The 25,854-nt window shown below is 39.7% G+C and overlaps 1 protein-coding gene across 1 annotated transcript in view; it reads right to left on the bottom strand.

Annotated features, from left to right (window-relative positions):
- Positions 1-2,515: 2,515 nt before the first annotated feature.
- Positions 2,516-25,854, bottom strand: part of NUDT9 (nudix hydrolase 9) — a 42,547-nt gene continuing 19,208 nt past the window's right edge. Inside the window, exons 7-8 of the mRNA XM_036278881.1 lie at positions 24,146-24,230; positions 2,516-3,021 (exon numbers count right to left, since the gene is read on the bottom strand). Of these exons, the coding sequence (XP_036134774.1) occupies positions 2,843-3,021; positions 24,146-24,230 (264 nt within the window). The 3' untranslated portion in view covers positions 2,516-2,842. The remainder of the gene's footprint in view (positions 3,022-24,145; positions 24,231-25,854) is intronic.

Genomic DNA, 25,854 nt, shown 5'->3' with positions numbered 1-25,854 from the left:
TATAATCTGTATTATTTGACAGAAATAATTCTCTCACTACTATGTCAGAAGTCATATAAGGTTAGTGAAATCTCCTTTCAAACACAAGTATACATTTTAAATATTTTTATCTTAAGAGTTTAATAGCTTCAGATTGTGTACATATTGGTAAATTAATAATATGATGGAAGTAGGTGTAAATAAGACCAAATTAATACAAATGCTTTCTTCAAAGGATGTTATTTTAAAACCAGTTTATTTATTAAAACTTTGCAAATATTCTACAATATACCAACCACTTAAGTCTTTATATTGTAAAACAGAGGAGCATTTAGCCTCTAAAAGTGGTTAGAATTTTCAAGTGCTCTCTCTAGCTACCAAATATTTAGATTTTTAGTTATACTCTATGTAAGTTTAGCATATGCTTCTATTTGAGTTTGAAATGTTTTCAAATCTCAAGAACACCTACCGGTAAGACAAACACGATTATTTATCCTTAGGTTAAGATATTATCAAATAAACTGTCTTTGGGCCAAATTACGCAAACCATTTACAATGCTAACCAAGTCAGATATGGCTTGTAATGTCAAGTCACAAACCATAACTGTATTACATATGGATAACATTACTATTAAGTAATAGATAATCTTCTAAACTGCATACTTAAAGTAACAAATCATACAAGCTTGACAAACTTAGTAGGGAATAGTCGACAGTGTTTTGGAACCAGGCAGACCAGGATTCAAATCCTAGTTCTGTTCCTTATGGAACAAACCTTGAGGCACCCTTTCTAAATACCATTTCATCTGTGCAGCGGGAATACTACTAATGTCACAGGACTGTTGTGAAGATTAAGTGATATAATGTAGATTCAACAAATGGTAATCTATTATGACTATTTTACTAAATGCCTTTTAAAAGCAAAAATATTCCTTATATCTAAAATATATGAAAAGCAAATATGTAAACAATATTGCCTTGTGATACAGGAGAAGATATTCCTCCAGAAATGTCTTAAACTAAAATTTTACAGATGGTAAAATTTTCTATTACAGATGGTGCTGGATACTTAGTTATCAGAAGATTATCTACTTCTATCCTATCTATAATTTATAGTTGCACTTTGCATACTTTGTAAATGTTCCAGTGAAAACTCCAAAATGCTACAAAGAATGTATTCTCTATGGAAACCATGGGCTTTGGTCATTCTTTAAATAAAGTTTTAATGTAACCTAGTCTCTTTACTAACATCAGTTTAAATGTCTGAAAACTACTAAACATAAGTAAATGTCATTCTTGAGGACATTGCTCAAACTTCCTCAAGAGCTTTGTGCGCCACATCAATTTTAGAGAACTCTATCCAGTGCCAGAAAGAAGCAATTCCTCTCTGCCGACCAGTAAAAGTAGAATCACTCTTTCATTCTACCCCTCATCTGATGAACATGTCACCCTTTTCAAGCACAAGTCCCTTTTTACATGCCCAAGAACCAGGATTTTATAAAAGTAATACTGTACATAAACCTTCTAACTCTTCCAGAGGATTTGAGGCAAATATCCTGAAGCCAAACATTCTAATGTTCCACAGCAAAATTGACAGTCACACTGGGGGGTGGGGGAGTTTGCTTCCTGTCAATTCAGTTCAGTTTTAACACCAAAGGAGTTCTGGCATTAAATAAATAAATAAACAAACAAGTAAAAATCCAAAACCTTTCATTTACCTTAGCCCTAGATCTGTCCTCCAGCTAGAGTAAGCCTAATACTGTGTTCAAATGTCTGGAAAAAAGACAACCATATCTCTATCCTCTAAACCTTTTTTTCCAAATGCCCATCTAGTGCAGCTGGAATGACGGTGGAATTAGGACAGACCCCACCTCAGGCGGGCAGAGGCTGACATCATGGGACTCTCCCAAAGGGCGTCTTGGCCAGCACGTGCTACACGTCCACTGAGCAAGGCAGTGCTATTTTCCCTCCTCCTCCCTGCTCCCAAGGGCACCCAGAACACCAACTCTTGTCCTGTTCTCTGGGATTATAATGGTCAGAGTGAGTCCCTCAAAAGCCTATTTCAACCCTTCATAAGTGTTGACAAAAGTACTAACCCCTAAAGACCTCCCTCTGTCAGTCTCATTTCAATTCCTTTTTGAACACCTATTTTAATTAATGTTTAACATACACCGTTACAGTAGAGCAAAATAAATATATAATTTAAATTACTAATTTCCTGGACATATTTTTACTTTAGAATTTTTAAAAATGAGAACATAAGATTCATTGATCTTTACTGACTAAAAGGGCTGAAATTTTCTCTTAAAACTGAAGATTCTAAAGACAAGAATACATCAAGTTTCCATTTTTGGAATCAGTTTCAACGAGATCACACAAAGCAAAACGTGAAGCAAATAATCAGCGATAACTGATTACACGCGGCGGTGCTGCTCCGGGAGGAACCTGCTGGGGCCGGAGCGTCCTTCAGACCACGAGCAGCCAGGGAACGGAAGAACGGCTGACAAACAGGAACAGACAGACAGCAGAAGTTACGGCTTGTCAGAAATTTATCTTTATTCAGATCACAGTTCTTCGGGGCATCAAAGTTGTTTAAATTTGGTTAAAGGCATGCTTAAATAGAATATATATAAAATATGATTGTTTATATTTCTTTTGACTGGAAAGCAGAAAATACCATATTACATTTCACCATATTTACTAATTTTATTCTGATGTAAAACCTTTTAAATGAAAATCATTTTAAAAGTGGGTAAAATAATTTCCAAGTCGCCACCCTGCCCCCTTGCTCGTGGAGCAGTGACCTTGCCTTCTGTTCAGTACGTGCTCGTTGGCTGGCCTCTGGCTCACGGGGAGGTGCAAGCTATAACCCACGGCAGTCAGTGCCAGAGTCCTCACTCCAGTGTGCATCTCGTTTCTCTGCCACAAGTTTGATGAATTGAGAGTGACTAGCATAAAGCTTGAGTTTATCGTTGATGTCCACCCACTTTACTTTTCCAGCATCATCTCCAGCTTCAAGGGTGAGGTTATCCATTATCTCCCCTGGTTACCAAAGAAAAAAAAATCACCAAGAAAAAGTAATTTATTTATTCATTTCTTTTTCAGCATGATTCTATATCTTCAAATATTCTTATTAAAAATAAATAAAAATAATCACTGCCTTAGGTGGCCAAGTGAATTAAAAACTAGGATATTCCAAATTTTCCAAATGCTCAATTTTAACCAAGTTTATAAATTTTAAGTAGAGGGACCATTAAGAAAGCTTTTCTCTTTACAAAGTAAGATTATTATTCTAAAAGAAAATTCACATTAAATAAGCATGAAACCTTATATCAAAATTAATTCCAGAGGAATTAATAAATTTAAATGAAAAAAAAAAGTACTGGTGACCTGTTTTACAGTCTTCGGGTATGGGGACTTTTCTAAGTATGATACCAAATCAAAAACCATTACAGAAAATATTTATAATTACATTAATAAATACATGTGTTTATTAATTACACTAATAAATTTAAAATAAGGATCTATCCGACAGGAAGATATAACCTTGATAAACATATATGCACCCAATATAAGAGCACCCAAATATATGAAAAATCTTCTGGAAAACTTCAAAGGAGAAATTGATAGCAATACAATCATAGCAGGGGACTTCAACACCCCATTGACACCACTGGATAGATCCTCTAGACAAAAAATTAGCAAGGAAACAGAGACTCTAAATGAAGGACTAGACCACCAAATAGATTTAATAGATATCTACCGAGAATCACACCCCAAAACTACAGAATTCACATTCTTCTCAAATGCACATGGGACATTCTCAAAGACAGACCACATGATAGGACACAAACTAAATTCCTACAAGTTCAAGAAGACTAAAATCATATCAAGCATCTTCTTAGATCACAATGGCATGAAACTAGAAATCAATTGCAAAAAAACATGCAAAGACATTTGAACACATGGAGGCTAAATAGCACGTTATTAAACAATGAATGGGTTACCGAGGAGATCAAGGAAGAAATTAAAAACTTCCTGGAAACCAATGAAAATGAACACACAACTACTCAAATTCTATGGGAGGCAGCAAAAGCAGTTCTGAGACGGAAGTTCTTATCACTACAGGCCTACCTCAAGAAACAAGAAAAATTTCCACTGGACTGTCTAACCTCACACCTTAAAGAATTAGAAAGCAAACAAAAAGAAAACCCCAGAGCAAGCAGAAGGAAGGAAATACTAAAGATCAGAGCAGAAATAAATGACATAGAGACCAAAAAAACAATCCAAAGGATCAATGAAACAAAGAGCTGGTTTTTCGAAAAGATTAACAAGATTCATGGACCCTTAGCTAGACTCACCAAGAAACAAAGAGAGAGAACCCAAATGCACAAAATCAGAAATGAAAAAGGAGAAGTAACAACTGACACCACAGAAATACAAGAGATCGTTAACAGCTACTATGAACAACTATATGGCAAGAAATTCAACAATCTAAGTGAAATGGACAAATTTCTAGAATCACGCAGTCTCCCAAAATTGGAGAGAGATACAGATGGAAAATTGAACAGACCAATAACAACTAAGAAAATTGAAGAGGTAATCAACTCTCCCAGTAAACAAAAGCCCAGGCCCAGATGACTTCACGAGGGAGTTTTACCCAACATTCAAAAAAGAACTAACACCCATTCTCCTCAAACTATTTCAAAAAAATTCAAGAAGAAGAAAGACTTCCAAACTCGTTTTATGAGGCCAGCATAATTCTAATTCCAAAACCAGAAAAAGATACTACAAAGAAAGAAAACTACAGGCCAAAATCCCTGATGAACATAGATGCCAAAATCCTGAACACAATACTAGCAAATAGGATCCAGCAATACATCAAAAAAATTATTCACCGTGACCAAGTGGGATTCATCCCAGGGATGCAAGGCTGGTACAATATACACAAATCAATAAATGTGATACACCACATAAACAAAACGAAGAATAAACACCACATGATCATATCAATAGATGCTGAAAAAGCATTCGACAAAATCCAGCATCCATTTCTGATAAAAACGCTCGGCAATGTGGGAACAGAGGGATCATATCTCGACATAATATAGGCCATATATGAAAGACCTACAGCCAACATCATACTCAATGGGCAGAAACTAAAAACATTTCCATTAAGAACAGGAACAAGACAGAGATGTCCACTTTCGCTACTCTTGTTTAACATTGTACTGGAAGTCTTAGCCACAGTAATCAGACATGAAGAAAAAATAAAAGGGATCCAAATTAGAAAGGAGGAAGTGAAACTGTCACACTTTGCAAATGACATGATATTGTACATAGGAAACCCTAAAGACTCCATCAAAAATCTACTAGACTTAATAAATGAATTTAGAAAAGTAGCAGGATACAAAATTAATGTCAAGAAATCGATGGCCACGCCAAAAAAATTAAGATACCTAGGAATAAACTTAACCAAAGAAGTAAAGGACCTATTCGCAGAAAACTACAGGACACTGAAAAAAGAAATAGAGGAAGATATAAAAAAGTGGAAGCACATACCCTGTTCATGGATTGGAAGAATTAACATCTTTAAAATGTCCATACTACCCAAAGCAATCTATAGATTCAATGCAATCCCCATCAAAATACCAACGACATATTTCACAGAACTAGAACAAATACTTCAAAAGTTCATATGGAACCAAAAAAGACCCCGAATAGCCACTGCAATCTTGAAAAAGAAGGACAAAATAGGTGGGATCACAATACCAGATATCAGGTTATACTACAAAGCCACTGTAATCAAAACAGCCTGGTACTGGCACAAGAACAGGCAGATAGACCAGTGGAACGGAACTGAAAACCCAGAAATGGACCCAAGGCAACACGCTCAATTAATATTTGACAAAGGTGGCAAAAGCATACAGTGGAGTAAAGACAGCCTCTTTAATAAATGGTGTTGGGAAAATTGGACAGCTACATGCAAAAAAATGAAACTAGACCATCAACTTACACCATACACAAAAATAAACTCAAAATGGATAAAAGACTTAAACGTGACCCGTGAATCCATAAAAATCCTAAAAGAAAATGTAGGCAACAAAATTTCGGACATCATACAGAGCAGAATTTTCACTGATACGTCACCTAAGGCAACAGAAAGAAAGGAAAAAATGAACACATGGGACTACATCAAACTAAAAAGCTTCTGCACAGCAAAGAAACAATCATCAAAATGGAAAGGCAACCCACTGTATGGAAGAACATCATTGCCAATGATGTATCAGATAAGGGGTTAATTTCCAATACATATAGAGTGCTCATACAACTCAACAAAAGGAAGACAAAGAACTGAATTAAAAAATGGACAGAGGAACTAAATAGACACCTCTCCAAACAGGACATACAAATGGCCAAGAGACATATGAAGAAATGCTCAACATCATTAACCATCAGAGAGATGCAAATTAAAACAACAATGAGGTATCACCTCACACCTGTCAGAATGGCCGCCATCAACAAATCATCAAACAACAAGTGTTGGCGAGGGTGTGGAGAAAAGGGGACTCTAGTACACTGCTGGTGGGAATGCAGACTGGTGCAGCCACTATGGAAAACAATATGGTGTTACCTCCAAAAATTAAAAATTGAACTTCCATTGGACCCAGTGATCCCGCTTCTAGGAATATACCCTAAGAAGCCTGAAACACCAATCAGAAAGAATATATGTATCCCCATGTTCATAGCAGCACTATTTACAATAGCTAAGATCTGGAAACTGCCCAAGTGTCCATCAGTAGATGAATGGATAAAAAAACTGTGGTACATATACACAATGGAGTACGATGCAGCTGTAAGAAAGTAAGATCTCTTATCCTTTGAGGTAGCATGGAGGGACCTGGAAAGTATTATCCTAAGTGAAACAAGCCAAGCAGAGGAAAAACAAGTATCACATGATCTCATTTATTTCTGGAATATACTAAACTAAACAAACTGATGAACAAAATAGACCCAGAGTCATAGAAGTAGGGTACAGACTGACAATCCTCAGAAAGGGGTGCGGCGAGAGAAGGGATATGCATGTATGCATAACTGATGGACATAGACTACAAAGCTGGGGATGGGGTGCGGGGGGATGGGAAGGAGGATGTCAATAGAAGGCAAAAGGAGAAACATCTGTAACAAAAATAAATAAAAATTGTTTTTTAAATATTAAAAATAAATTTAAAATAAGTGCTTTCAACCACTTCTGAGAACATACTTGGTCTATTTCTATAGCATAATTGGGCAATGTTTATCAAGTGCATTTAAAACGCAAAAGCTCTCAACAAAATGGAGATAAGCAATCAATCAGATGCAGAGTTCAAAATACAGGTTATAAGGTTGCTCAAGGAACATGGTGAGACATTCAAGGAACTTAGTGAGACCTTCAAGGAACTTAAGGAGACCTCCAAGGAACTTAGTGAGAACATCAACAACATAAAAAAGGGCCAGTCAGAAATAAAGGGTGTACTAACTGAAATAAAAAATAATTTACACAGATTCAATAGTAGAGTACGTAAATCCAAAAAGCAAACCATCGATTTGGAATATAAGGAAGCAAAAAACACCCAATCAGAACAGCAAAAAGAAAAAAGAATGCAAAACAATGAGGATAGTGAAGGAGCCTCTGGGACAACTTCAAGTGGGCCAACATTCACATCATAGGGGTGCTAGAAGGAGAAGAGAGAACAAAAAATTGAAAACCTATTTGAAACAATAATGACAGAAAACTTCCTTAACTTGGTGAAGGACACAGACATACAAGTCCAGGAAGCACAGAGAGTCCCAAACAAGATGAACCCAAAGAGGTCCACACTCAGACACATCATCATCAAAATCCCAAAGTTTAACATCAAAGAAAAATTCTTAAAAGAAGCAAGAGAAAAGCAGTTTGTAACCTACAAAGGAGCTCCCCTAAGACTGTCAGATGATTTCGCAAAAGAAACTTTGCAAGCCAGAAAGGAGTGACAAGAGATATTCAAGGTGATGAAAAGCAACGACCTACACCCAAGACTACTCTATCCTGCAAAGCTATCATTTAGAATTGATGGACATATCAAGAGTTTCCCAGATAAGAAAAAGCTAAAGGAGTTCATCACCACCAAACCAGTGTTACATGAAATGTTGAAAGGTATTCTTGAAGGAGAAGAACAAAAATATGAACAATAAAATGGCAATTAATACATATCTATCAGATTTCCGGTCAAGATAGCGGCGTAGGTAAAGACGGTATTGCGTCCTCCCACAACCACATCAAAGTTACAACTAAACTACAGAACAAACATCATTCAAAACCACCTGAAATCATCCTGAATGGAAGTCCTACAACTACGAAATTGAAGTAGCAGCCACATTCAGACTGGTAGGAGGGTCGGAGGCGAGAAGGGCTGGTCCCACATCCACGTGTGGCAGATAAAAATCAGGAGGATACCTCGGCTGGAAAGGTCCTCCCTGAGGACTGAGGGGTCCCCCTCCCACACCAGGCTCAGGGTTCCAGTGCCAGAAAGAGAAGACCCCATAATTTCTGGCTGGAAAACCAGCGGGAACTGAGGCTCAGGGAAGCTGACGCGGCTAAAGCCCCAGGCAGATCCTCTGAAAGGGCCCGCGCACGGACTTATCAGACTCACTTCCTCTGAGCTTGGAGGGGAGGCAACTCGAGGGGCACCAGACATACAGGGAAGAATTGAGCTGTTTGGCATTGGAGCGAGGGCTGGAGAGGGGGCTTTCTCCAGGACAAACGTGCTGTCAGAGGCCTTTGTTCCTTTGGTAAGCTCTTCCCTGGGGCGGCAGACAGTTGCCATATCTGGGACTCCAGCAACCTGGCTCACACTGGTAGCCCTGCCCTGGTGATTCCCTGAGGCCCCCGCAACACCCAACTTTCAGGCCCACCCAAGCTGTTGCCACTTGTTTAAACATAGGCTCCTGCTTCAGGTTTTTCCTGAATTCTTTCAAACAAGCAGCATCCGGTCTCAGCTAGCCCCATACAGCTTGTTAAGTAATACACTGAAACAAACACAGGGAGGCAGCCAAAATGAGGAGACAAAGAAACAGGTCCCAAATGAAAGAACAGAACAAAACCCCAAGAAAAGAACTAAGCGAAAGGGAGATAAGCAACCTAACAGATGCTGTGTTCAAAATACTGCTTATAAGGATGCTCAATGAACTTTGTGAGAACCTCAGTGAACTTAGTGAGGGCCTCAAGAGCATAAAAAAGTACCAGTCAGAAATAATGGATGCATAGTCAGAAATGAAGGAGGCATTAACTGAAATGAAGAATAATTTACACAGATTCAATAGTAGAGTACGTAAATCCAAGAAGCAAACCATCGATTTGGAATATAAGGAAGCAAAAAACGCTCAATCAGAACAGCAAAGAGAAAAAAGAATCCAAAAAAATGAGGAGAGTGTAAGGAGCCTCTGGGACAACTTCAAGTGGGCCAACATTTGCATCTTGGGGGTGCCAGAAGGAGAAGAGTGAGAACAAAAAATTGAAAACCTGTTTGAAACAATAATGGCAGAAAACTTTCCTAACTTGGTGAAGGAAACAGACATACAAGTCCAGGAAGCACAGAGAGTCCCAAACAAGATGAACTCCAAGAGGCCCACACGAAGACACATCATCATCAAAATGCAAAAGGTTCAAGACAAAGAGAGAATCTTAAAAGCAGCAAGAGAAAGGCAGCTCGTTACCTACAAGGGACCTCCCATAAGGCTGTCAGTTGATTTCTCAAAAGAAACTTTGCAGGCCAGAAGGGAGTGGCAAGAAATATTCAGTGTGATGAAAAGCAAGAACCTACAACCAAGATTACTCTATCCTGCAAAGCTGTCATTTAGAATCGATGGCCATATAAAGACTTTCCCAGACAAGAAAAAGTTAAAGGAGTTCATCACCACCAAAGCGTTATTATATGAAATGATGAAGGGTCTTTTTGAACAAAAAAGATAAAATATAAGAACAAACAAAATGGCAATGAATACATATCTATCAACAATGGAAACTACAAACAAAATGAACAAGTAGAAAAACATTCTCATAGATACAGAGAACATTTTGTTGATTGCCAGATGGGAGGGGGTTTGGGGGAATGGGTGAAAAAGGTAAAGGGATTAAGAAGTACAAATTCATTGCTAGACTGACAAACCTCAAAGGGAAAGGGGTTGGGGGGTGGGAAGAAATAAACCAAAGAACTTATATGCATAACCAATGGACACAGACAATAGTGTGGGAAAAGGCAGGAGGGGGGCGGGAGTGGGGAGGAGGGGGTCAATGGGGGAAAAATGAGGAACATCTGTAAATACATTCTACATTCAACAATAAAGATTTTTTAAAAATAAAAAGAATGAGCCCTGGCCAGTTTGGCTCAGCGGTTAGAGCGTCGGCCTGCGGTCCGGAGAGACCTGGGTTCGGTTCCCGCTAAGGGCACGTACCTCGGTTGCAGTTTGTCCCCGGCCCTGGTTGGTCGTGCGGGTGGCAGCCACTCGATGTGTCGCTTCACGTCGATGTTTCTCTCTCTCTCTCTCCCTTCCTTTCTCTCCCTCCCACTCTATCTGTACAAAAAATGGAAAAATATCCTCGGGTGAGGATAAATAACAAAAAACAAAAAATAAAAAATAAAAATAAAAAGAATGAAAAAATAAATAAAAAAATAAATACATATCTATCAACAATTGAATCTACAAACAAAATGAGCAAACAGAACAGAAACAGACTCGTAGATACTGAGAATTTTCTGTTGCTTGCCAGATGGGTGGGGGTTGGGGGGATGGATAAAAAAGATGAAGGAATTAAGAAGTACAAACTGGTTGTTAGACGGATGAACAAAGGAAAGGGGGGGGAGGGTGGGATAAGATAAACCAAAGAACTTCAAGGCATATATGCATAACCAATGGACACCGACAATAGTGTGGGGAAGGCTGGAGGGGGGCGGGATTGGGGAGGAGGGGGTAAATGGGGGAAGCAAGGGGGGGACATCTATAATACATTCAACAATAAAGATGAGTTAAAAAAAAAAAAAAAGCAAAAGCTCTCTGAAGAGCATTTATTCAACAAGGATCAGAGTGCCTCATATGCACCACACTCTGGAGTAGACACTGAGGATACAATGAACAATCCAGCAATTCCACTTCAAAGAATGTATCCTAAGGAAATATAAATAAAAGCCAATTCAAGTATTCAAGGCAACACTATGTATAAGCAAAAAGGAAAAAACAGACATAATCAAACTTTCCATCTATAGGACACATTAAATAAATGATGGGATAGTTACATAATGGACTTCCATATAATCATTAAAAATGAAGCAAATCTGTGTATCTTGACATGGAAAGATGTCCATGTTATTAAGTGAAAACTCAAGTCACAGAACAGAATATATAGTATATTTTTATTTTAAAAATGGCTAAGCAGAATCTGGAAGAAAAATCAAAATGTCAACACTGGTTATCTGTGAGAAATGAAGTAACTGGTGTTTTTTTCATTTTTCCTCTTTACATCATCTATTTTCTAAATAACTTATTATAAACACATATTCTCTTATCTTTATAATAATTACCTTTATAATAATAAAATAATAAAGCTACTTCTTTTTACATAACCTATCAGCTTGGCCGGTGTGGCTCAGTGGAGTGAGCATCGTCCCATAGACTGAGAGGTCCTGGTTTGATTCCTGGTCAGGGCACGTACCTTGGTTGCAGGCCCGATCGCCAGCAGGAGGTGTGCAGGAGGCAGCCAATTGATGTTTCTCTTTCTCACATTAATGTTTCTATCCCTTCCTCTCTCTCTAAAGAAAATAAAAATAATAAAAATATACTTTAAAAAACCAATGAGGCCAGGCGGTGTGGCTCATTGTTTGAGCATCGACCCATGGACCAAGAGGCTGCCGGTTCGATTCCTGGTCAGGGCACATGCCAAGGTTGCAGGCTCAATCCCCTGTGAGGGGTGTGCATGATGTAGCCAATCAATGTGTCTCTCTCATCGATATTTCTGTCTCTCTCTCTCCATCTCCCTTCCTCTCTCTCTAAAAATAAATAAAAACATTTTTTAAATAAATAAATAAATAAATAAAAAACCAATGAATGCCCTGGCCAGTTTGGCTCAGCGGCTGAGCGTCGACCTGTGGACCAGAGAGTCCCGGGTTCGGTTTCCGCTAGGGGCATGTACCACAAAAAAACAACAATGAAATGCTTTAGCACACAGGTTTCTAAATTTCAAAGCTAAAATGACAGCTCATATGCAGCTTCATTGCAACTCTAAGATCCAACCATCAGTGGAGACCAGAATTAAGTAAACTTGAATCTAAAAGTTAAAATATAGAAAGAATCACAATTAGTCGAGAATGAAAGCCCACCACTGGGCCAGCAAGTGGTAGGAATATTTAAAAGGTAACTGACTAACTTCTGGAAACTGATCTGTAGACTAACTTGAGAGATAAAATCTCCTGGAGATCCAGTCTTAGGGTTAGATAGGGTGGGTGTCACATATTCTTGAGTTTTACCTCTATTAATGCCACCAGGTTCTCAGGGTGAATACTGGTGAAAAACCTCCACTTGCTCATCCAGCAGAGAGAAGAGGAAAGTAATCATTTTGAAATACCCCCAAAGCATTACACCCTCAAGAAAAACAATATTACCAAGGCCTAAACAACCAAGAGAAAATCTCAACTCTAGACTTCCTGTCTTTCCTAGGAGTGAGGGTGGAGTGGGGAATGCTGAGAAGTGGCTGTAAGGATCACAGCCCAGGGTCACAGGCTCACTAAAGGACTGAGTTCTGCCCAGCGGTGTGGCTCAGTGCTTGAGCATAGACCCAATGCACCACGAGGTCACTGGTTCAATTCCTGATCAGGGCACATGCCTGGGTTTCGGGCTGGATCCCCAGCTGCGGTTGGTTGTTCAGGAGGCAGCTGACAGATGTTTTTCTTTCAGTGTTGCTCTCTCTCCCTCTCCACTCCTCTCTCTCTAAAAATCAATAGAAACATATTAAAAAATAAAAAAAGAATGAGTCCTCCTATGATCCTCCTCCCCCACAGCTTACCACCACATCAATAGTACTCCTGTATAATAAGGGGAATACAACGGAAAGAAATGCATGGCTCAGGCCTTATTTAACAAGCCTCTAGGGCAGCGGTTCTCACCCTGTGGGTCATGACCCCTTTGGGGGTCGAACAACCCTTTCACAAGGGTCGCCTAAGACCATCGGAAAACACATATTTCCAATGGTCTAGGAACTGAGAAACCGCTCCTCTGTCTGTCTCCAGGCGGGTCAGCCCACATGCAAATATGCCCACATTCAACATGAGGAACTGTGTTTAAGGGTCGTGGCATCAGGAAGGTTGAGAGCCACTGCTCTAGGGAAACCCAAACACAACAGAGGAGACAGAAAGAAGAACACTGGAGGAAATATTAGTTTCTGACACCTACAACAACAGCAAATAATAAGCAAAGCCTGGCTCAAACATAAAACTTCACACTAAAGGCCTATTTCCATTCCTAACCCTTTTCCTGAATATATCATGTTTAGCTTTCAAAAAACACTACAGCCCTGGTTGGTTTGGCTCAGCGGTTAGAGCGTCGTTCTGCGGTCCAGAGAGACCCGGTTTGGTTCCCGCTAAGGGCACGTACCTCGGTTGCAGTTTGTCCCCGGCCCTGGTTGGGTCGTGCCTTTCACGTCGATGTTTCTCTCTCTCTCTCGCTCTCTCGCTCTCTCTCTCTCTCTCCCTCCCACTCTCTCTGAACAAAATATCAAGAAATGTCCTCGGGTGAGGATAAAAACCAAAAACAAACCAAAAAAAAAACGAAAAACACTACTACAAAGGCAAAAAGCACAGTCTGAAGAGACAAAGCAAGTATCAGAATCAGACTCAGATAGAGCAGATATTTGGGAATTATCAGATCAGAAATATTTTAAGTTTAAAGAGAGAATAGAAGCGTGAAAACAGTGGTTTGAACAACTCAAACTATATAATCAACTTTTAGAGCACCAATCATTGTTTTTAACTCCAAAAATAAATAGTTAACCAATTTATCAGTACTTAAGTCGTACAGTCCTGCTTCTAAGTTACATTTGCACACTTTTTCCTCTGAAATATTTCTTCTAAATTCTCAGTACAGGATGAACTCTTCTAATACTTTGGTGAGGGTAGCTGTATAGCAATAATGGAAATGATGCTAGGCGTTTCCCCAAGTTCAACAAGCAAAAGCACAGAATGTAAAAGTGAAAGATCTTCTAGTACCAGCCAATTTTATAAGTAAAAAGTGTTCAAGAGAACAAGTGATGACTTCCGGTCAAGATGGCGGCGTAGGTAAACACAGTATCTCGTCCTCCCACAACCACATCAAAGTTACAACTAAACTACAGAACAACCATCATTCAAAACCGCCTGAAATCAAGCTGAATGGAAGTCCTACAACTACGGAATTAAAGAAGCAGCCACATTAAGACTGGTAGGAGGGGCGGAGGCGGACAGGCTGGTCCCACACCCATGTGTGGTGGGTAAAAATCAGGAGGACACCTCGGCTGGGAAGGTCCTCCCTGAAGACTGAGGGGTCCCCGTCCCACACCAGGAGCCCCCTCAGGTTTCCAGTGCCAGGAAGAGAATCCACATCACTTCTGGCTGTAAAACCAGTAGGAACTGAGGCTGTGGGAGCCCCCAGGCAGCTCCTCTTAAAGGGCCTGCACATGGACTTATTCAGACTCACACTCTCCAGGCTCCAGCATGGGGGAGGCTTGAAAGGCACTGGAGACATATGGGGAAGAACTGAGTTATTCGGGGCTGGAGCGAGGGCTGGAGAGGCAGCTTTCTCCTGGACAGATGTGCTAGCAGTGGCTGATGTTCCTTTGGTGAACCCTTCCCTGGGGCGGCAGACAGCCGCCATATCTGGGACTCCAGCAACCTGGCTCACACTGGTTGCCCCACCCTGCTGACTCCCTGAGGCCCCGCCCCACCCAACTTTCAGGACCACCCAAGCTGTTGCCAGTTGCTTAACCATAGGATTGGCCTGTCTTGGATCCTGCTTCAGGTTTTCCTAAATTCTTTCAAACAAGCAGCATCTGGTCTCAGCTAGCCCCATACCTCTCATTAAGTAATACACAGAAACAAACACAGGGAGGCAGCCATACTCCTGTAGCGAATTTTTTTTTCCATCCTCATCTGAGCGGGAGGAAAAGAGAGAGAGAAAGAGAAACATTGACTGGCTGCCACCCACACAACCCCAACTGGGCTGGGGACAAACTGCAACCAAAGCACGTGCCCTGAGTGGGAACCAAACCCGGGTCTCTCTGGTCTGCAGGCCAACTCTAACTGCTGAGCCAAACCAGGCAGGGCTGTAGAGGATTTTTTTTTTCCCCCTTATCCTCACCCGAGGACATTTTTTCGATATTTTGTTCAGATAGAATGGGAGGGAGAGAGAGAGAGAGAAACACTGACGTGAAAAGGACACATCGAGTGTTTGCCACCCACACGACCCAACCAGGGCCGGAGACAAACTGTAACCGAGGTACGTGCCCTTAATGGGAACCGAACCCGGGTCTCTCCGGACCACAGGCCGACACCCGAACCGCTGAGCCAAACCGGCCAGGGCTGTAAAGGATTTTTTTAAAACAGACGGGAAAAGACCAAGAAAAATGCAAGGAATTAGCTCACCAGCTTTACCAAGCCATACCTGAGATCTCCCCCTGGAAAGTAGACTGGACCAAATCCAGCAATGTAAAAGAAAGCCTGATGAACCAATACTTGATTTTTTTGAAAGCTTTGATAAAACTTTCAAATACTCAGGTTTGTCTCCAGACAATTTTAAGGATCATCAAAATGATCCCTTACTAAATTCATCATTTTTGGAAGGACTAGATGAATAGCTTGTACTTTAATCAAACAACATAAATTAAACTGGCAGACCACACATATGATCAACTGGCTGTTCTGGCTGATCAACTATCTAAAACTATTCAAACGAGAGAAAAAGTTAAAGCTACCAAAATTATGAACTTACAGCTCCAACAATGAAGCAATGAAGTCAGATTTACTCGGAGGTCTCTTAGACAAAGGAGAAAGGAGTCTGTTTTTACTTTAAAAGGCCAGGTCACATTAAGGATGTAGGAAACTCAAAGGACCTTTACAAAGAGAAGACAAACAGAAGCAAGTATAGGGCTGCTCCAGGGACATCTCCTGTTTCTCCTTACTAGTACTTGAGGAGAAATTGAAATTATCATAAAAGAGGAAATTACTAAGGTCCTTGTAGATACTGGGGCTACTTTATCCATTCTTAACCATACCTAACTGAGTTGTCCTCTCCCTCAGAGTAAAGCTTCTGTGCAAATGACTTTTTAAATCGGAACTTGTCCCCTTTCAACTACTGAAGGTTATGGGGCAACATATATATTTACTAGCCAAACCGACCTCAATTCAAATGATAGGGAGAAATTTTTTAAAACTCATGATGTCCACATATCCTTTTCCAGGAAGGGTGAAATGTATTTAGAACTAAATGAATCAGATGCTGAACCAACTAGGAAAATAATTATTTTAAAGGAACTTACACCAGAGGAAAATAATCTTGAAACTGAATGTTTGTTGCAGGATGTTCCAATGCAACTTTAGGCCCTTTACAGTATAGATATTGGCAAAATCAAGTCAGCTACTCCTATTAAAACACTGTGCCTCTACCTAATATTCACCAATAGCCTTTAAGACAGCGGTTTTCAACCTGTGGGTCGCGACCCCTTTGGGGGTCAAACCACCCTTTCACAGGGTTCACCTAACACATAACAGTAGCAAAACTACAGTTATGAAGTAGCAACAAATTTTATGGTTGAGGGTCACCACAACATGAGGAACTGTATTAAAGGGTCGTGACATTAGGAAGGTTGAGAACCACTGTTTTAGGACCTGATGCACTAGCTAAAATTAAACCCATCATATAAGATTATTTAAAAGGGGGACTTATGATTCCATGTACAAACCCTGTAATTCTCCTATTCTTCCAGTAAAGAAACCAAATGGAAAAGGATGGAGATTTTTATAGGATCTCAGAACTATAAATAAAATAGCTATTCCCAGGCATCCTGTGGTTCCAAATTCACATGCCTTATTATCAGCCATTCCTGTGGACTGCCAATATTTTTCAGTAATAGATTTATGTAGTGCCTTTTTCAGCACTTTAGTAGAGAATGACAGTCAACAGCTCTTCGCCTTCACCTGGGAAGATCGCCAGTTTACTTGAACCATAATGCCCCAGGGAGATACAGAAAGTTCACCTCTTTCATCCAGATATTAAAAGCTGCTGTTCAATTTCCTAGAGACTCCGCTCTAATCCAATATGTGGACAATTTAGTTTTATGCTCTACGACATTACTAGACTCCCAAAAGAACACAATTCACCTATTACAACAGCTAGCTATTAAAGGACATAAGGCCCCAAAGCCTAAGCTTCAACTTTGCTGACCTCAAATAAAATACCTTGGCCATCTTATTATCTATAGATGGGCTACTGATTCACCCTGAAAGACTCAAAAGGAATCCTATCATCTTGAAAGACTCAAAAGGAATCCTATCTTTCCCTCTTTCAAAAACAAGAAAACAGCTTAGAGGATTCCTGTGTTTGACTGGATATTGTGGAAACTGGGTTCAAAATTTTTCATTAGTAGCCCAACCTCTATATGCTCTAGGAAGGTCAGATTGGCCTGATCCAGTTCAATGGAGCCCTGAGGGGAAACAAGCTGTAAAAGCTCTATAGGAAGCATAATCTAAAGCTCCTGTTGTGGGATATCCTAATTATAAAGTTCCCTTCTTCCTTTTCACACATGAAAATAAAAGAAATGCTTTAGGAGTTCTAACTAGAAACATGGAGATCATAGACCTATACAGGATACTACAGTCAGTAACCAGACTCAGTAGCAAAAGGGCTCCCTCCCTGCATGAGGGTTATCTCTGCTACAGCCATATTATGTAAACAAACAGAAGAGACAGTTCTGTGCTCTTCTTTAACTATTATGTTCCTCATTCTGTTGAATCTCTGCTGAACTGTCATCACCCACAATTCTGTCGGTCGACTGGCTTCTTATGAAGTACTCCTAGCTCTCTACACTTAATATCATTTTAACTTGGTGTAATCACCTTCACCCTGCGACTTTGTTACCCTCTTTACAGGATGAAGACACCCACAATTGTGTTTTGCTTACTGACCACCTTCTTGTTCCTAGAAATGATTTATAGGAAACTCGTACTGCTAATGCTGACTCAATGTGGTTTACAGATGGATCTTATCTGAAAGATGAACAGGGTATCGAGCTGGACATGTAATAACTTTCATTGTGGACATAACTGAAGGTTTTATCTACCTGAAATAAAATCTGCCCAGTAAGATGAACTAATTGCTCTAACTCAGGCTTGTCAATTGGCCAAAGATCAAGTAGTCAATATTTACACTGATAGACGCTATGCATTTGGTGTAGCTCATGACCTTGAATGTTATGGAAGCAGCGAGGCTTCTTAACTTCCTCAGGGCAGCCCTCAAAAAATGGAAAACTGGTTGTGGAATTACTAGATACCATAGAGCAACCAAAACAATTGGTAATTATGACAATTCTAGGGCATTCTAAAGCTACCATCATGAAAGCACATGGAAATCATTTCACCGACGCTGCAGTGAGGCAGGCAGCACTGAACAGTCAAGTTATCCAGATCCGAGAATGTTCTTTGCTTTCTATTAAATCAATAAAACATTATCTTTTACAATTTCAGCAGACAGCTACAAAGGAAGAAAAGAGGATATAGAAACAAAAACAGAAAAACTCTGACCCAGACAGATAGATATGGCTTGGACCTAATCAGAAACCTATTTTACCTTTAGGGGCCCACTCCCTATACTTCAACATGTACATGAGCTAACACATTAGGGCCCTGAAAAGATGGAAAAGATGGTTTCATGGAGTAAACAATATTACAGGACACCTTCTCCCACTGTAGCTCATAAAGTGCACAGCAGGTGTTCTACCTATCCAAAATATAACCCAGAAAAACCACTCCATGGATCCCAAGAAGTGGGTTCCACATTTCCCACTTCCATTAAGTCCATATGAGGTATGGCAACTGGATTTTATCCAAATGCCACCAGTTCAGGGATACAAATGTGTATTAGTTATGACTTGTATGTTTTCTCACTGGGTCGAGCAGTCCCTTGCAGGATAGCAACAGCTGTAATGGTTGGTAAATTATTATTAGAAAAAATTATTCCCAATTGGGGAATTCCCTCTGAGTTACACAGTGACTGAGGAACTAATTTCCCTGGGCAAATCATAAAATCCATCTGTAACATTTGGCCTATTCTACAGCATTTTCATTGTACCTGCCACCCCCAGTCCTTTGGATTGGTGGAACGTATCAATGGTACAATCAAAATTTAACTAGCCAAAATTTCAGAAGCCTTGAGTCTCCCCTGGACAAAAGCTCGCCCTATAGTACTCCTCAACCTGAGATATACTCCTTTTGTAAACATAAGCTTTCTCCTTATGAAATAGTCGCTGGTCACCCAATGAATCTGGATGAAGGAACATATGAACCAACTTTACTAAAAGGAGACATTTTACATTATTGTCAAAGGCTTATTAACCAGCTTAAAGAAAATGATAATTGAGGAACCAATTCATTTCAGAGTGCACTCCTGGGAGACAAAGATTTCAAAGATCATGGCTTACAACCAGGAAATTTGGTCTTTTGGAAAAGACATGAAATAAAAGACTCTATCCAATCTCATTGGAGGGGACCTTACCAGGTATTACTAACTAACCCATGTGCAGCTAAACTCAAAGGAGTTAACTCGTGGATTCACATTTCTCATTTAAAAAAGGTACCTGACTGTAAATGGACATCTACTCCTGTCTGTATACCTGCCTCCATCTACAGCAGAGACCAAAGACTTTTCACAGATGAAAAGCCTGTGACATGAAGGCAGACAGCTATCCCAAGACACCAACAAGGCCTGTATGCTCACAAACTGATGCTGCTCAAACCTTGTTCCTTTTTTCTTTTGGGGGGGTAGGGTTAATCCTCACCCGAGAATATTTTTCATTGATTTTATATATACATATATGTATTTTTTTTATCCTCACCCGAGGACATTTTTCTACCTCTTGTTCAGATAGAGTGGGAAGGAGAGAGAGAAAGAGGGAGGAAAACATCAATGTGAAAGGGACACATCTAGTGGCTGCCACTCGCACAACCCAACCAGGGCCGGGGACAAACCACAACCGAGGTACATGCCCTTAGTGGGAACCGAACCCAGGTCTCCCTGGACTGCAGACCGATGCTCTAATTGCTGAGCCAAACCAGTCAAGGCTAACTGCTGAGCCAAACCAGTCAAGGCCCGTTGATTTTATTTTTTTAGATAGAGTGGCAGGGAGGGAGGGAGAGAGAGAGAGACATCAATCCGTTGCCTCCTCCACAACCCTGACCAGACCGGGGACAAACCTGCAATCCAGGTACGTGCCCTTGACCAGGAATCAAACCTGAGACCCTACAGACCTCGGGCTGATGCTCTAACCGCTGAGCCAAACCAGCAAGGGCTCAAACCTTGTTCTTATATCATCTGTTATTGATTGAATGCACACAAAACGATTTTTATATAGTTATTATCCTACTTATGGTTTCCTAGTGGAAACAATTATCTGTCTTCCCAGACCCCCTCCCTTATTAGACATGAAAAATTTAATTTGGGTACCTGCTAACCTTTCCCACCTATTAGACAACGATATTCTGATTATCAGTTATGACAATGAAGTGAATGCTCTGTTGGCCACACATTGGTCTTCTCTTACTATCAATATAAGCTTTGGTATATATATATATTTTTTCTGGATATGTCTATTATAAAGAACCCATCTTGGGCAAATACCTCCAAGAACACCTCCCTGATAATTCCTCTGATAGAATTATATATGGATATAATCTAGATGAGTTTTGTATAGCTATAGAAATGGATGATGAAAAGATAAAAAAGAATACCTGAATATGATGGAAAAAGCTTGCAGCGACCTGCCCTATCTGTCCTAGTATATCTTGTCCTCAGACTCTTCCTTGACTAGTATTAAACATTTTCTGTTCCTAATCAGTGTTGCAGTTTAATACTGTTGCTCTTATTCCTCATATGTAAATGTTATACTAGGTGCAGAAAACAAAACTCAAGACAAGCAGCAAAAAGACTCGGATCATGGTAGTCAAAGATAAGAAATAATCCCGAATACTTTTTAACAAGGACATATAGGATCTGACTGCCTCCCATTCACCTGCCTTTTTCTTTTTTTTTTTTTAAATTTAATTTTATTTTTGTTACAGATGTTTCTCCTTTTTTACCCCATTGACACCCTCCTCCCTCCCATCCCCCCACCCCATGCCCAACTTTGTTGTTCATGTCCATTGGTTATGCATACATGCATATAAATTCTGTGGTTTATCTCTTCCCTCCCCCCACCATCCCCTCTTCTGAGGATGGTCAGTCTGTATCCTACCTCCATGTTTCTGGATTTACCCTATTCCTCATACTGTTCATTATATTCCATAAGTAAGTGAGATCATGTGGTATTTGTCTTTTTCTGCTTGGCTTGTTTCACTTAGAATAATACTCTCCAGGTCCCTCCATGTCCTCTCAAAGGACAAGAGATCTTTCTTACAGCTGCATAGTACTCCATTGTGTATATGTACCACTGCTTTTCTATCCATTCGTCTACTGATGGACACTTGGGCTGTTTCCAGATCTTAGCTATTGTAAATATTGCTGCTATGAACATGGGAGCACATATATTCTTTCTAATTGGTGTTTCAGGCTTCTTAGGATATATTCCTAGAAGTGGGATCACTGGGTCAAATGGCAGTACAATTTTTAATTTTTTGAGGTGATACCACATTGTTTTCCATAGTGGCTGCACCAGTCTGCATTCCCACCAGCAGTGTACTAGAGTCCCCTTTTCTCCACACCCTCGCCAACACTTGTTGTTTGATGATTTGTTGATGGCGGCCATTCTGACAGGTGTGAGGTGATACCTCATTGTTGTTTTAATTTGCATCTCTCTGATGATTAATGATGTTGAGCATTTCTTTATATGTCTCTTAGCCATTTGTATGTCCTGTTTGGAGAGGTGTCTATTTAGCTCCTCTGCCCATTTTTTAATTGGGTTCTTTGTCCTCCTTTTGTTGAATTGTATGAGTACTCTATATATTTTGGAAATTAACCCCTTATCTGATGTATCATTGTCACTTGCCTTTTTCTTTTGAATAATAATAATTTGACTTCAAATGCCATTCAAGGTTATGGTCTTGACCCAAGGCAAACACTGACTCTGAGACTTCCTCAGAATGAGCCTTCCTAGCACCGCGGGACCTCATTATCCAACCAAAAGTCTGGTCATCAATGCATCCTTTGGTTTGATTTATGACCAAAAGGGAGACATGTGGACAAAAAGGGGCCACATACTAAAGCTGACAAACTCAGGGGAGGCCTGCGTGGTGGCCTTACAAATTCAGAGACCTAAAGTAGCCACATAGGATGGTCTGAAATTAAAACTTTTTAACTAAAAGCAGTGTACAGTCGGCCCTCATTTATCGTGGTTAATCAGTTCCAGACTCTACTGCAATAAATGAATTTCCCCGAAGTAGGATTCTTTATTTATATACAGTTGTCCCTTGCCACTTCACACTTCGACTTTTGCGGCTTCACTCTATCACGGTTTTTTCAAATACTGAACACTGTACCATATTTGAAAAAACCTCCAGAGTGAAGCCGCGAAAGTCGAAGTGCGAAGTGGCAAGGGACGACTGTGTGGCAGGTAGTCATATCCTAAGCTAAAATCTTCTGTGACAAAAGTCAATCTTTACCTTAATTGAGCCTGTCTGTGGTCTTTTGCATTTACAATAACATAACTTGGGAACGTCAAAGTAAATTCCTTTTATAGGACCCCTCAAAGTACAATCACCTCACTAGAGCAGAGATCAAAAATCCACTCATTGTTATGGTGCTCATGTTAATTGTTGACTGTTAACTATCCTGTACACACTTATGTAAAAGAAGTATGTGTCTATCATTTACACTTTATCCAATCTCAGAGCTCCCCCCCACCCCACCTGCCCCACAACCTGGCTTTGCTTTCTCCTACCCCCCTAACCTATCACTAATGGATTTCTTCATAACATACTTGTGAATTCTCTTTTTATTGTAATGTGTAAAATAGGGTGTAAAACTGCCATTTTTCTGGGGCCTTTTCTCACTCTGTTGAGATACTGCTTCTCGGCAACTGTCATCAGTTTGGCTCAAATAAACTCACAAAAATTCTCTACAGGTTTGAATGTTTCTTACATTGACACATGCTTGTTATAAAATTATTTCAAAAAGTAAGACAAATAGCCCGGCCAGTGTGGTTCAGTGGTTGAGCGTCGACCAATGCACCAAAGAGGTCATCAGTTGGATCCCCAGTCAGGGCACATGCCTGGGTTGTGGGCTCGATCCCCAGTGGGGGGTATGCAGGAGGCAGCTAATCAATGCTCTCTCTCATCGATGTTTCTATCTCCCTCTCCATCTCACTTCCTCTTTCTAAAATCAATAAATAAAATAAATAAATAAATAAATAAATGTAAGACAAATATATAAATCCTATTTCTTTTATTCTAGCCATCATCCTACCCAAATCTCTAGTTGCTTTTGTTTTTATGTTTTTTTATTTTATTTATTTTTTTGGTATGTGCCCCTAGTGGGAACCGAACCCGGGACTCTCTGGTCCGCAGGCCAAAGCTCCAACGGCTGAGCCAAACTGGCCAGGGCACTTTTGTTTTTATTTTATACAAATGAACTCAAACTATAAAATTTGACCATTTTAAGGCACATAATTTTAGTCCATACATTCGATCTTAATTTTATCTACTACCAAAGAATTACAGGAAATTAATTGCAATAACACTTTTAAGATCTTCTTCTATATATTCTTTTAATATCAACAATTTTGGTTTCATATAAATATAATCTTATAATCAGTAGTTGATTGGTTTAAGATGCTAAAATAGTCCAGTTTAATTGTGCCCTAATAGGCTGCTTGACTTAAACTGATTCTCTAACCAGTCTGTTTAATAAACATAAATAAAATTACCTGTTTCATCATGGTAGTTCACAGCTTCTGTCTCCATCCATGCATTATCAGTGTTTCGAGGATCATCAACATATCCCTTATATATCTGTTTTTAAAAGGAGGCAGACAAAAAAAAAGTGTAGGGTGAAACAGGAATGGGTAGAGCAGAAGCATGTTACCATCATTAAAACCAGCAATGCACATTTCTTTTTTTTTTTTTTAATCCTCATCCGAGACATTTTTCCTTTTTTTTTTTTGTACAGACAGAGTGGGAGGGAGAGAGAGGAAGAGAGAGAGAGGGAAACATCGATGTGAAAGGGACACATCGAGTGGCCGCCACCCGCACGACCCAACCAGGGCCGGGGACAAACTACAACCGAGGTACGTGCCCCCAGCGGAACCGAACCTGGGTCTCTCCAGACCGCAGGCCGACGCTCTAACCGCTGAGCCAAACCGGCCAGAGCCAGCAATGCACATTTCTAATGTGCATATAATTAACGTTAACTGTTCACTTTAAAATGAGTAAGCCCTTGCCGGTGTGGCTCAGTGGTTAGAGTGTTGGCCCAAGCACCGGATGGTCTTGGGTTTGATTCCAGTTGGGTTGCAGGTTTGATCCTCAGCTGTGGTCAGGGGCATGTGGGAGGCAACCAACCGATGTGTCTTTTCTACATCAATGTTTCTCTCTCTCTTTCTCCTTCCCTCCTTCCCTTCCACTCTCTCTAAGAATCAATGGTAAAAATATCCTCAGGTGAGGATTAACAACAACAAAATGGTTAGGATGGTAAATTATATGTTATATGTTTTCACCACAATAAAAAAAAAAAAAAAAAAGAGAAAAAGAAATACCATAAAACCTTTAACATAGCATTCCTTATACTTATTTTAAATTTCCCAGGGAACAATATTCTCAAGAACCTCGGAGGCAGTTTTAAAATTCACAAAACCCTCAACACCTCAGATTCTAATTTCAGAATTTAATAACAATAATATTTGGGCCATATGGGTTTTTTTAAGTCTTTATAATTTAAGTATTCTTTTGTTTTAATAATTTCTATGATTATCATTTCAGACCTACAAAGACAGATTCTTCTAGTTAAACAAATGAGATCTATCAGTAAAGTTAGTATTATAAATATTAGTAAATATTAATATTTAAGCTATTAATACATGAAAAGATTTCAATCTAGCTATCTAACACAAGTGTGAACCAAAAAAAACTGAACAGTACGATACATAATTAAGAAATCCTAATTCTAGAAAGAAAAAAAAGCAATCCAAACAAAAGCCAACAAAAAAAAAGAAACCCGGTCCTTTTCCTTCTTATTAGTATACATATATCTTATAAGGTGATTTTAAAAATCTTTACAGCCCAGCCAGTGTTGCTCAGTGGTTGAGCGGCGATCCGTGCACCAAGAGGTTACCGGTTCAATTCCCAGTCAGGGCACATGCCCAGGTTGTGGACCAAATCCCCAGTGGGGGGCATGCAGGAGGCGGCCAATCGATGTTCTCTCCCATCAATGTTTCTCCCTCTCCCTTCCTCTCTCTCTCTAAAATCAATAAAGAAAAAAATCTTTATAAAGGATATGCAGACAAAACGGACACAAGACTTAAATGGTTATAAACCAGAGAAACTCTGAATAATAATTTCAAATGCAAATGTCATTTCAAAAGAGCTGCATTCATGCAAAAAAATGTTTTTAACATTTTCTGTTGGATGGGTGAGCTTAGTG

Source organism: Molossus molossus, unplaced genomic scaffold, assembly GCF_014108415.1.
Source record: "Molossus molossus isolate mMolMol1 unplaced genomic scaffold, mMolMol1.p scaffold_m16_p_1, whole genome shotgun sequence".
Classification (NCBI taxonomy): domain Eukaryota; kingdom Metazoa; phylum Chordata; class Mammalia; order Chiroptera; family Molossidae; genus Molossus; species Molossus molossus.
This window is presented reverse-complemented; position numbering and strand designations above follow the sequence as displayed.